This window comes from Rhinopithecus roxellana, chromosome 8, assembly GCF_007565055.1.
Source record: "Rhinopithecus roxellana isolate Shanxi Qingling chromosome 8, ASM756505v1, whole genome shotgun sequence".
Classification (NCBI taxonomy): domain Eukaryota; kingdom Metazoa; phylum Chordata; class Mammalia; order Primates; family Cercopithecidae; genus Rhinopithecus; species Rhinopithecus roxellana.
The window spans coordinates 88374520-88388173 of record NC_044556.1 but is presented as its reverse complement, the minus strand read 5'-3'; the positions used below and the strand labels follow the sequence as shown (position 1 = coordinate 88388173).

Genomic DNA, 13654 nt, shown 5'->3' with positions numbered 1-13654 from the left:
GGATAATTTCCTGGACACTTACACTCTCCCAAGACTAAACCAGGAAGAAGCTGAATCCCTGAATAGACCAATAGTAGGCTCCGAAATTGAGGCAATAATTAATAGACTACCAACCAAAAAAAGTCCAGGACCAGATGGATTCACAGCTGAATTCTACCAGAGGTACAAGGAGGAGCTGGTACCATTCCTTCTGAAACTATTCCAATCAATAGAAAAAGAGGGAATCCTCCCTAACTCATTTTATGAGGCCAACATCATCCTGATACCAAAGCCTGGCAGAGACACAACAAAAAAAGAGAGTTTTAGACCAATATCCCTGAAGAACATTGATGCAAAAATTCTCAACAAAATACGGGCAAACCTGATCCAGCAGCACATCAAAAAGCTTATCCACCATGATCAAGTGGGCTTCATCCCTGGGATGCAAGGCTGGTTCAACATATGCAAATCAATAAACGTAATCCAGCATATAAACAGAACCAAAGACAAAAAACACATGATTATCTCAATAGAGGTAGAAAAGGCCTTTGACAAAATTCAACAGCCCTTCATGCTAAAAACGTTCAATAAATTCGGTATTGAGGGAACGTATCTCAAAATAATAAGAGCTATTTATGACAAACCCACAGCCAATATCATACTGAATGGGCAAAAACTGGAAAAATTCCCTTTGAAAACTGGCACAAGACAGGGATGCCCTCTCTCACCACTCCTATTCAACATAGTGTTGGAAGTTCTGGCTAGGGCAATCAGGCAAGAGAAAGAAATCAAGGGTATTCAGTCAGGAAAAGAAGAAGTCAAATTGTCCCTGTTTGCAGATGACATGATTGTATATTTAGAAAACCCCATTGTCTCAGCCCAAAATCTCCTTAAGCTGATAAGAAACTTCAGCAAAGTCTCAGGATACAAAATTAATGTGCAAAAATCACAAGCATTCTTATATACTGGTAACAGACAAACAGAGAGCCAAATCAGGAATGAACTTCCATTCACAATTGCTTCAAAGAGAATAAAATACCTAGGAATCCAACTTACAAGGCATGTAAAGGATCTCTTTAAGGAGAACTACAAACCACTGCTCAGTGAAATAAAAGAGGACACAAACAAATGGAAGAACCTACCATGCTCATGGATAGGAAGAATCAATATCGTGAAAATGGCAATACTGCCCAAGGTTATTTATAGATTCAGTGCCATTCCCATCAAGCTACCAAGGAGTTTCTTCACAGAATTGGAAAGAACTGCTTTAAAGTTCATATGGAACCAAAAAAGAGCCCGCATTGCCAAGACAATCCTAAGTCAAAAGGACAAAGCTGGAGGCATCACGATACCTGACTTCAAACTATACTACAAGGCTACAGTAACCAAAACAGCATGGTACTGGTACCAAAACAGAGATATAGACGAATGGAACAGAACAGAGCCCTCAGAAATAATACCACACATCTACAGCCATCTGATCTTTGACAAACCTGACAAAAACAAGAAATGGGGAAAGGATTCCCTATTTAATAAATGGTGCTAGGAAAACTGGCTAGCCATAAGTAGAAAGCTGAAACTGGATCCTTTCCTTACTCCTTATACGAAAATTAATTCAAGATGGATTAGAGACTTAAATGTTAGACCTAATACCATAATAACCCTAGAAGAAAACCTAGGTAATACCATTCAGGATATAGGCATGGGCAAGGACTTCATATCTAAAATACCAAAAGCAACGGCAACAAAAGCAAAAATTGACAAATGGGATCTAATTAAACTAAAGAGCTTCTGCACAGCAAAAGAAACTACCATCAGAGTGAACAGGCAACCTACAGAATGGGAGAAAATTTTTGCAATCTACTCATCTGACAAAGGGCTAATATCCAGAACCTACAAAGAACTCAAACAAACTTACAAGAATAAAACAAACAACCCCATCAAAAAGTAGGCAAAGGATATGAACAGACGCTTCTGAAAAGAAGACCTTCATTCAGCCAACAGACACATGAGAAAATGCTCATCATCACCCGCCATCAGAGAAATGCAAATCAAAACCACAATGAGATACCATCTCACACCACTTAGAATGGCAATCATTAAAAAGTCAGGAAACAACAGGTGCTAGAGAGGTTGTGGAGAAATAGGGACACTTTCACACTGTTGGTGGGATTGTAAACTAGTTCAACCATTATGGAAAACAGTATGGCGATTCCTCAAGGATCTAGAACTAGAAGTACCATATGACCCAGCCATCCCATTACTGGGTATATGCCCAAAGGATTATAAATCATGCTGCTATAAAGACACATGCACACGTATGTTTATTGCGGCAGTATTCACAATAGCAAAGAGTTGGTATTAACCCAAATGTCCATCTGTGACAGACTGGATTAAGAAAATGTGGCACATATACACCATGGAATACTATGCAGCCATAAAAAAGGATGAGTTTGCGTCCTTTGTAGGGACATGGATGCAGCTGGAAACCATCATTCTCAGCAAACTATCGCAAGAACAGAAAACCAAACACCGCATGTTCTCACTCATAGGTGGGAACTGATCAATGAGATCACTTGGACTCTGGAAGGGGAACATCACACACTGGGGCCTATCATGGGGAGGGGGAAGGGGGAGGGTTTGCATTGGGAGTTATACCTGATGTAAAAGACGAGTTGATGGGTGCTGATGAGTTGATGGGTGCAGCACACCAACATGGCACAAGTATACATATGTAACAAACCTGTACGTTATGTACATGTACCCTAGAACTTAAAGTATAATAATAATAATAATAATAATAATAATAATAATAATAAAAGAAAAAATCAAACATAAAAGGCAATTTTGGAGGAATTGAGAAACAAAAAAGATACAAGACATAGAACAAAATCACAAAAAGGCAAAAGTCCATCATCAATAATCAAAATAAAATAGACTAAGTTTGCTAATTAAAAGAAGAAAGTGGCATAATGATAGATTAAGTTTGCCAATTAAAAGAAGAAATTAGTATAATGAAGAAACAGAAACATGATCCAAATATATGTTGCATACAAGAGACTGACTTTAGACCCAAAGACAATAGTTCAAATACACAGTTTGAAAGTAAAACAAAATTTTTTCAAGCAAGATGAAATGGACAAATTCCTAAAAACACACAAATTACCAAAACTGACTGAAGAAATAGAAAATCTCAAAAGATCCATAAAAAATAGTTTGATTCAATAATCAAAAGTTTCCAACAAAGAGCAGTCCCACTACAAATGGTAGGTAAATTCCACCAAACACTTAAAGAAGAATTAACATCAATCCTACTCAAACTCTTGCAAAAAGAAAAGAAAAGAAAAGAAAAGAAAAGAAAACTAGGAAATACTAATACATTCTATGAGGTCAGGATTACTATCATACCATATCCAAAGATGGCACAAGAAAAGGAAACTACAGACCAATAGCCCTTAAGAATATATATGCAAAAATCCTCAAAAAGATGCTAGCAAACTGAATCCAACAGCACATTTAAAGAATTATGCACCAAGACCAAGTGGGATTCATCCCAGGAATGCAAGGGTGGTTCAACATAAGAAAATCAATCAATGTAACCCACTACCATAGTAAAATGAAGGAAAGAAATCACACAATCATGTCAAAAGGCAAAGAAAATGCATTTGACAAAATTTCACAGCTTTTCATGGTAAAAAAAACACTCAGAAAACTAGGAAGAGAAGTAAACTTCCTTAACATGATAAGGGGTATTTATGAAACTCAACAGTTAGCACTGTAATCAATTGGTGAAAGACTGAAATCAGGAATAAGACAAGGATTCCAAAGAATAAAATGCCTAGGAATAAACTTAATGATAGGAGAAAGATTCGTATACTGAAAACTAGAAAACTTTGCAGAAGAAATCAAAGATACAAAAATGGAAAGACATCTGTGTTCGTCAATTGGAAAACTTTATTGTTAAGATGGTAGTGTTCACCAAAATGATCTGCAGGATCAACGTAATTCGTATCAAAATTCCAACGGCCTTTTTTGCAGAAATGGAAAAGCCAATCCTTAAATTCATGTGGAATTGCACAGAGCCCCAAATAACCAAATATCCAAAAACCAAAATACAAAGTTGGAGAACTTGCACTTATCAGTTTCAAAACTTACTACAGTAATACCCCTTTATCCACAGGGGATACATTCCAAGGCACCTAGTGGATGCCTGAAACCACAGATATTACAGAACTATTTATATATTATGATTTTCCCTATAGATACATACTTGTGATAAAGTTTTATAAATTAGGCACAGTAAGATGTTAATAATTAATAGAACAAGTAAAACAATATGATGTAATAACCTAAAACTGATATGAATGTCATGTTTTTTTCCCTCAAAATGTCTTATGGTACTGTACTCACTCTTCTTGTGATGATGATATAATAAAATGCCAATATAAAGAGATGAACTAAGGTGAATGATGTAGGCATTGTAATGTAGTGTTTAAAGCTTATGAATTGTTTGTTTCGGAAATTTTCCATTTAATGCTTTTGGACCACAGTTGACCATGAGTAACTGAAACTTTGCAAAGTAAAACCATGGATACAGGAAGACTACTATATAAAACCATATAGCAATCACAACATATATATTCAGGTATAAGGAAAGACATACAGAAAAATTTAGAACTGTGAGACCAGAAACAAACCCAAACATCTGTGGTCAACTGATTTTCAACAAAAAATGCCAAGACCACTTAGTAGGGGAAAATAATAGACTTTAACAAATGGTACAGGAAAAGCTGGATATCCCTATGTAAAAGAATGAAGTTGGACCCCTACACTTCACATCAAGAAAGGGAAAAGACATCTCACAAAACAGGAAAAAAATATTTGCAGATCACAATCTGATAAGAGTTTTGTGTCCAGAACATATAAAGAACTCACAACTGAACAACAAAAAGACAACAATATAATTTAAAAATGGACAAAGACATGAACAGACATGTCTCCAGAGAAGATATACAAATGGCCAATAAGCATATGACAAGGTATTCAACACCAAAACTACAATGAGATAGTGCTTCACATCCACTAGAATGGAAAATAACATGGGAAATAATAAATGTTGGTGACGATATGGAGAAATAAAAAGCCTCACACATTGCTAATGGCAATTTAAAATGATGTAGTTACCGTGCAAAACACTTTGGTGGTTCCTCAAAAAGCTAAACACAGAATTACCATATGACCCAACAATTCTACTCCTAGGTATACATCCAAGGGAAATGAAAGCATATGTCTACTCAACTTGTACACAAATGTTTACAACAGTAATATTCATTACAACCAAAAGGTAGAAACAACCTAGATATATACATATCTATACATACATCTCTGCCAAAATAGGCAAATCTATAGAAACAGAAAACCAATTAGTGGCTTCCAGGGAATGGGAAGATAGGAGAATAGGGGCTGATTTCTTAATGAGAAAGGGGTGTTTTCCTGGGGTGATAAAAATATTTGGAAATTAGAGAGAGGTAGTAATTGCATAACATTGTGAATGCATTAAATGTCACCAAAATGTACACTTTAAAATGGTTTATCTAATGTGTGTGAATTTTACCTGGCAGTACATGGTGAAGTTATACCCTGCCAACCAGCAATTACATTACTGGGTATCAAACTTTTAAGGACACACACATATCTAAAGGTATATAGCAAGGAGGATTCCTATGATGAGGAGGAAAAAGAAAGATAAGGAAATAAGGTAAATAAATTAAACAAACTACACTGAAATAAAGAGAAGGTCTTGAACAGACCAATAAGAAGAAAGTCATAAACTAAGGATGACCAAAATAATTCCATTACCTCAGGTCCTACCACCATTCTTAAGTATGTTTATTACAATTATATCTTTAAAAAACAAAAATTTGAAACTATCAAACATGTGAGAATCATTAAATAAATTGTAGTATAGTCATATATACAGAATACAGTAATTGGGATACTTGTCAGAAATGTTTAATGTCATAAGGTTAATTCTCAGCATATAACATTAGGTGAAAATTCCAAGGTTGGAAAAACTAAGATTTATTATACATGGTACTATCTCAGTTATTTCAAAATACATTTAGTGTAGAATAAATAATCAAAGCTAACACAGTAATATGTTTTCACATGTTACTGTTTTCACATTTTACTGTATTATTACTCTAGGTGATTATTTCTTCACATTTTATATTCCAAATTTCTCACAATAATACATACTACTTTTGGACTTAAAAAACTGTTTTCAATAAAGCAAATTACTGTCTTCACTGTTGTTGTGAGAATTAAATAAGATAATTCATGCAAAAGTGTTTTAGCACTCTGCTTGGACCTTTTTATGTAGTCCATACATATTAGTGATTATTATTATTGCTGTGATAATTTGCCTTTTATTAGTTATAACTGTGTAAGAGCTAATTGAGATCTTTCAGGAAGGAAAATTTGCATGAAGGGAAAAGAGAAAAGAGTATGAACTACTACGTGTATCATCTTGAAGCAGGGTATTTCCCACTAACTGAAAAAAAATCCACATAACCAATAATCTGAATTTCTAAATTTTTGGAATATGTTACCAACAATAAATCACTAAGTAGTTGAAGTACATACTATTTAGTGGAGTCTGACTTTATATTGAATAAAAATATATCATGACTAAGTAGGCACTATGCAAGGAATTCAAAGACAAGTTAACATTAATAAATCAACATAGTTTATTACATTATTCAGTTAAAAGATTTAAGAAATAGATGTTGAAAATAATTTAATAAATTGTAACAGTCAAATAAACCAAAGTGTAGTGGGAATAGAAAGTTCCAAAGTGTGAAAAGGAATATTTATCAGCGACCAAGGTCAAATATCATATTAAATGCATAAATATTAAATACAATCCCGATAAAGTAAGGAACAAATATTATAGTTAACATTGTCTTAAAAAGTTAATTCATTAAGATGAGAATAGAAGTTATATAAATATTCAAAAAGAGACAATATTATTTTCATTTGCAGATAATTCAATTGATACCTAAACACAATAAGAAATTAAAAGTTCATTTATTAAGATGCCTAGATACAAAATGAATACACAATAGTTTATTTAACTAGTAATGATCAGTTTGAGATTTAAGTTAAAAATCCCACTCACTATGATTCATTTTTTTTAATTTGATTTTATTATTTATTATTATACGTTAAGTTCTAGGGTACATGTGCATAACGTGCAGGTTTGTTACATATGTATACTTGTGCCATGTTGGTGTGCTGCACCCATCAACACGTCAGCACCCATCAACTCGTCAGCACCCATCAACTCATCATTTACACCAGGTATAACTCCCAATGCAATCCCTCCCCTCTCCCCCCTCCCCATGATAGGCCCCGGTGTGTGATGTTCCCATTCCTGAGTCCAAGTGATCTCATTGATCAGTTCTCACCGATGAGTGAGAACATGCGGTGTTTGGTTTTCTGTTCTTGCGATAGTTTGCTGAGAATGATGGTTTCCAGCTGCATCCATGTCCCTACAAAGGACACAAACTCATCCGTTTTTATGGCTGCATAGTATTCCATGGTGTATATGTGCCACATTTTCTTAATCCAGTCTGTCACAGATGGACATTTGGGTTGATTCCAAGTCTTTGCTATTGTGAATAGTGCCACAATAAACATACGTGTGCATGTGTCTTTATAGCAGCATGATTTATAATCCTTTGGGTATATACCCAGTAATGGGATGGCTGGGTCATATGGTACTTCTAGTTCTAGATCCTTGAGGAATCGCCATACTGTTTTCCATAATGGTTGAACTAGTTTACAATCCCACCAACAGTGTAAAAGTGTTCCTATTTCTCCACATCCTCTCCAGCACCTGTTGTTTCCTGACTTTTTAATGATTGCCATTCTAAGTGGTGTGAGATGGTATCTCATTGTGGTCTTGATTTGCATTTCTCTGATGGCGAGTGATGATGAGCATTTTTTCATGTGTCTGTTGGCTGTATGAATGTCTTCTTTTGAGAAATGTCTGTTCATATCCTTTGCCCACTTTTTGATGGGGTTGTTTGTTTTTTTCTTGTAAATTTGAGTTCTTTGTAGGTTCTGGATATTAGCCCTTTGTCAGATGAGTAGATTGCAAAAATTTTCTCCCATTCTGTGGGTTGCCTGTTCACTCTGATGGTAGTTTCTTTTGCTGTGCAGAAGCTCTTTAGTTTAATTAGATCCCATACGTCAATTTTTGCTTTTGTTGCCGTTGCTTTTGGTGTTTTAGACATGAAGTCCTTGCCCATGCCTGTGTCCTGATTGGTATTACCTAGGTTTTCTTCTAGGGTTATTATGGTATTAGGTCTAACATTTAAGTCTCTAATCCATCTTGAATTAATTAATTTTCGTATGAGGAGTAAGGAAAGGATCCAGTTTCAGCTTTCTACTTATGGCTAGCCAATTTTCCCAGCACCATTCATTAAATAGGGAATCCTTTCCCCATTTCTTGTTTTTGTCAGGTTTGTCAAAGATCAGATGGCTGTAGATGTGTGGTATTATTTCTGAGGACTCTGTTCTGTTCCATTGGTCTATATCTCTGTTTTGGTACCAGTACCATGCTGTTTTGGTTACTGTAGCCTTGTAGTATAGTTTGAAGTCAGGTATCGTGATGCCTCCAGCTTTGTTCTTTTGACTTAGGATTGTCTTGGCAATGGAGGCTCTTTTTTGGTTCCATATGAACTTTAAAGCCGTTTTTTCCAATTCTGTGAAGAAACTCATTGGTAGCTTGATGGGGATGGCATTGAATCTATAAATAACCTTGGGCAGTATGGCCATTTTCACGATATTGATTCTTCCTATCCATGAGCATGGTATGTTCTTCCATTTGTTTGTGTCCTCTTTTATTTCACTGAGCAGTGGTTTGTAGTTCTCCTTGAAGAGGTCCTTTACATCCCCTGTACATTGGATTCCTAGGTATTTTATTCTCTTTGACGCAATTGTGAATGGAAGTTCATTCATGATAGGCTCTCTGTTTGTCTGTTACTGGTGTATAAGAATGCTTGTGATTTTTGCACATTAATTTTGTATCCTGAGACTTTGCTGAAGTTGCTTGTCAGCTTAAGGAGATTTTGGGCTGAGACAATGGGGTTTTCTAAATATACAATCATGGCATCTGCAAACAGGGATAGTTTGACTTCTTCTTTTCCTAACTGAATACCCTTGATTTCTTTCTCTTGCCTGATTGCCCTAGCCAGAACTTCCAACACTATGTTGAATAGGAGTGGTGAGAGAGGGCATCCCTGTCTTGTGCCAGTTTTCAAAGGGAATTTTTCCAGTTTTTGCCCATTCAGTATGATATTGGCTGTGGATATGTCATAAATAGCTCTTATTATTTTGAGATACATTCCATCAATACCGAATTTATTGAGCGTTTTTAGCATGAAGGGCTGTTGAATTTTGTCAAAGGCCTTTTCTGCATCTATTGAGATTATCATGTGGTTCTTGTCTTTGGTTCTGTTTATATGCTGGATTACGTTTATTGATTTGCATATGTTGAACCAGCCTTGCATCCCAGGGATGAAGCCCACTTGATCATGGTGGATAAGCTTTTTGGTGTGCTGCTGGATCAGGTTTGCCAGTATTTTATTGAGGATTTTTGCATTGATGTTCATTAGGGATATTGGTCTAAAATTCTCTTTTTTTGTTATGTCTCTGCCAGGGTTTGGTATCAGGATGATGTTGGCCTCATAAAATAAATTAGGGAGGATTCCCTGTTTTTCTACTGATTGGAATAGTTTCAGAAGGAATGGTACCAGCTCCTCCTTTTACCTCTGGTAGAATTCAGCTGTGAATCCATCTGGTCCTGGACTTTTTTTGGTTGCCTCAATTTCAGAGCCTGCTATTGGTCTATTCAGGGATTCAAGTTCTTCCTGGTTTAGTCTTGGGAGACTGTAAGCGTCCAGGAAATTATCCATTTCTTCTAGATTTTCTAGTTGATTTGCATAGAGGTGTTTATAGTATTCTCTGATGGTAGTTTGTATTTCTGTGGGGTCGGTGGTGATATCCCCTTTATCATTTTTTATTGCGTCTATTTGATTCTTCTCTCTTTTCTTCTTTATTAATCTTGCTAGCGGTCTATCAGTTTTGTTGATCTTTTCAAAAAACCAACTCCTGGATTCATTGATTTTTTGCAGGTTTTTTTGTATCTCTATCTCCTTCAGTTCTGCTCTGATCTTAGTTATTTCTTGCCTTCTGCTAGCTTTTGAATGTGTTTGCTCTTGCTTCTCTAGTTCTTTTAATTGTGATGTTAGAGTGTCAATTTTAGATCTTTCCAGCTTTCTCTTGTGGGCATTTAGTGCTCTAAATTTCCCTCTACACACTGCTTTAAATGTGTCCCAGAGATTCTGGTATGTTGTATCTTTGTTCTTATTGGTTTCAAAGAACATCTTTATTTCTGCCTTCATTTCGTTATGTACCCGGTAGTCATTCAGGAGCAGGTTATTCAGTTTCCACCTAGTTGAGCGGTTTTGATTGAGAGTCTTAGTCCTGAGTTCTAGTTTGATTGCACTGTGGTCTGAGAGACAGTTTGTTATATTTTCTGTTCTTGTACATTTGCTGAGGAGTTGTTTACTTCCAATTATGTGGTCAATTTTGGAATAAGTGCGATGTGGTGCTGAGAAGAATGTATATTCTGTTGATTTGGGGTGGAGAGTTCTATAGATGTCTATTAGGTCTGCTTGCTGCATAGATGAGTTCAATTCCTGGATATCCTTGTTAACTTTCTGTCTCGTTGATTTGTCTAAAGTTGACAGTGGAGTGTTGAAGTCTCCCATTATTATTGTTTGGGAGTCTAAGTCTCTTTGAAAGTCTCTAAGGACTTGCTTTATGAATCTGGGTGCTTCTGTATTGGGTGCATATATATTCAGGATAGTTAGCTCTTCCTGTTGAATTGATCCCTTTACCATTATGTAATGGCCTTCTTTGTCTCTTTTGATCTTTGATGGTTTAAAGTCTATTTTATCAGAGACTGTTTGTTAGTTTTCTTTCAAACAGTCAGGACCCTCAGCTCTAGGTCTGTTGGAGATTGCTTGAGGTCCACTCCAGACCCTGTTTGCCTGGGTGTCAGCAGCAGAGGCTGCAGAAGATAGAATATTGCTGAACAGCAAGTGTACCTGTCTGGTTCTTGCTTTGGAAGTTTCCTCTCAGGGGTGTACTCCACCGTGTTAGGTGTGGGGTGTCCATCTGCCCCTAGTCGGGGATGTCTCCCAGTTAGGCTACTCAGGGATCAGGAACCCACTGGAGCAGGCAGTCTGTCTGTTCTCAGATCTCAACCTCCCTATTGAGAGATCCACTGCTCTCTTCAAAGCTGTCAGACAGAGTTGTTTGAGTCTGCAGAGGTTTCTACTGCTTTTTGTTGTTGTTGTTGTTGTTTAGCTGTGCCCTGTCTCCAGAGGTGGAGTCTACAGAGGTAGGCAGGCCTCTTTGAGCTGCTGCCAGCTCCACTGAGTTCAAGCTTCCCAGCGGCTTTGTTTACCTACTTAAGCCTCAGCAATGGTGGGTGCCCCTCCCCCAGCCTCGCTGCTGACTTGCAGTTAGATGGCAGAATGCTGTGCTAGCACTGAGGGAGGCTCCTTGGGTGTGGGACCCTCCCAGCCACGTGTGGGACATAATCTCCTGGTGTGCCCGTTTGCTAAGACCCTTGGTAAAGCGCAGTATTGGGGTGGGAGTTACCCGATTTTCCAGGTGTTTTGTGTCTCAGTTCCTCTGGCTAGGAAAAGGGATTCCCTTCCCCCTTGCATTTCCCAGGTGAGGTGATGCCTTCGCCCTGCTTCAGCTCTCGCTGGTCGGGCTGCAGCAGCTGACCAGCAGTGATTGTCCGGCACTCCCTAGTGAGATGTACCCAGTACCTCAGTTGAAAATGCAGAAATCACCTGTCTTCTGTGTCGCTTGCGCTGGGAGCTGGAGACTGGAGCTGTTCCTATTCGGCCATCTTGCTCCACCCGCACTATGATTCTTAACTACAAAATTCCTAGCAATAAGTTTAATAAGTAATGAAAATACCAGTATAAAGAGAACATAAAATATTAATTAAAGGTAAAATAAGGTATGCACAAATATAGAAACATTTTATTTAACAGAACATTTACCTTTGAAGTAGATTTTCTTTCTGCAACTGATAAGAAGTCTGCAACTGGTAATAGTGTTAACGCTTTTTCCAAAATTCTTCTGACTGTTGTCTTTCCTCCACCTGTTGGGCCCACTAACATCACACCAACACAAACCTAAAACAAAATTTACAGATTTATTCATTCATTAATGATTTTAAGTTTATTTACAAATATATCTCTACATCCAATGACTATTTTATTTTTTTGTGGCTATAATAAATGAATTTATATTCTTTATTTGGCTCTCGGCATGAATGTTATTTGTGTATAGAAATGCTACTGATTTTTTTTACATTGATTTTGTGTCCTGAAACTTTGCTGAAGTTGTTCACCAGATTTAGGAGTCTCTTGGCTATGTTTATTTTTATTTTATTTTAATAATAGGTACAGAGTCATACCATCAGTGAAGAGGCATAATTTAACTTCCTCTCTTCCTATTTGGGTGTTTTTTATTCCTTTCTTTTATCTGGTTGTTCTGCCTAGGACTTCCCGTACTGTGTTGCATAAGAGTGGTGTGAGTGGGCGTCCTTGTCGTATTCTAATTCTTATGGGGAATGCTTTTAGTTTCCACCTATTCAATATGGCTCTTTTTTTATTTTTTAAAGGTGCGTTCCTTTGATGCCTAGTTCATTGAGAGTTTTTATCAAAAAGGGATGTTGGATTTTATCAAATGCTTTTTATGTGTCTAGTGAGACAATCATATGTTTTGCTTTTTTTTTTTCTTTGAGAAAGAGTCTTGCTCTGTTGCCCAGGCTGGTGTGCAGCGGTACAATCTGGGTTCACTGCAACCTCTGCCTTCCACGTTCAAGCAATTCTCATGCCTCAGCCTCCTGAGTATGTGGAACTACAGGTGCGTGCCACCACAGCTGGCTAATTATTGTATTTTTAGTAGAGATGGGGTTTCCCCACGTTGGCCAGGTTAGTCTTGAACTCCTAGGCTCAAGCGATCCACTCAACTCTGCTTCCCAAAGTCTTGGAATTGCAGGTGTGAGCCACTGTGCCCAGCCAATCATATGGTTTTTAATTGTTTATGTGGTGAATCACATTCATTGATTTGCATATGTTGAACCAACTTTGCATCCCAGGAATCAAGGCTTCTTGATCATGGTGAATTCACGTTTTTTGATGTCCTGCTGGATTTAGTTTGCTAGTATTTTGTTGAGGATTTTTGCATCTATGTTCATCAAAGATATTGGTCTGTAGTTTTCTTTTGTCATTGTGATATTATACTGATTTTATATAATGACTTTGGGAGTAATCCCTACTCGATTTTTTATTTGAATAATTTCATTAAGATTGGTATTAGCTCTTCTTTGTACATCTGGTAGAATTTGACTGTGAATCTTTCTGGTCCAGGGCTTTTTTTGGTTAGTAGGTTTTTTGTTACTGACTCAATTTGGAATGTGTTGTTGACCTTTTCATGGTTTCAGTTTCTTCCTGAATGAATCTTGGGAGGTTGTTTGTTTCTAGGAATTCAATCATTTCCTCTAGATTTTTTA

General features: G+C 36.9%; 1 protein-coding gene across 2 annotated transcripts in view; it reads right to left on the bottom strand.

Annotated features, from left to right (window-relative positions):
• DNAH14 (dynein axonemal heavy chain 14) overlaps positions 1-13654 on the bottom strand; it is a 575377-nt gene that overhangs the window by 290936 nt on the left and 270787 nt on the right. For both annotated transcript variants that reach the window (XM_030936505.1, XM_030936506.1), the window contains one exon: positions 12135-12269. In XM_030936505.1, the coding sequence (XP_030792365.1) occupies positions 12135-12269 (135 nt within the window). The remainder of the gene's footprint in view (positions 1-12134; positions 12270-13654) is intronic.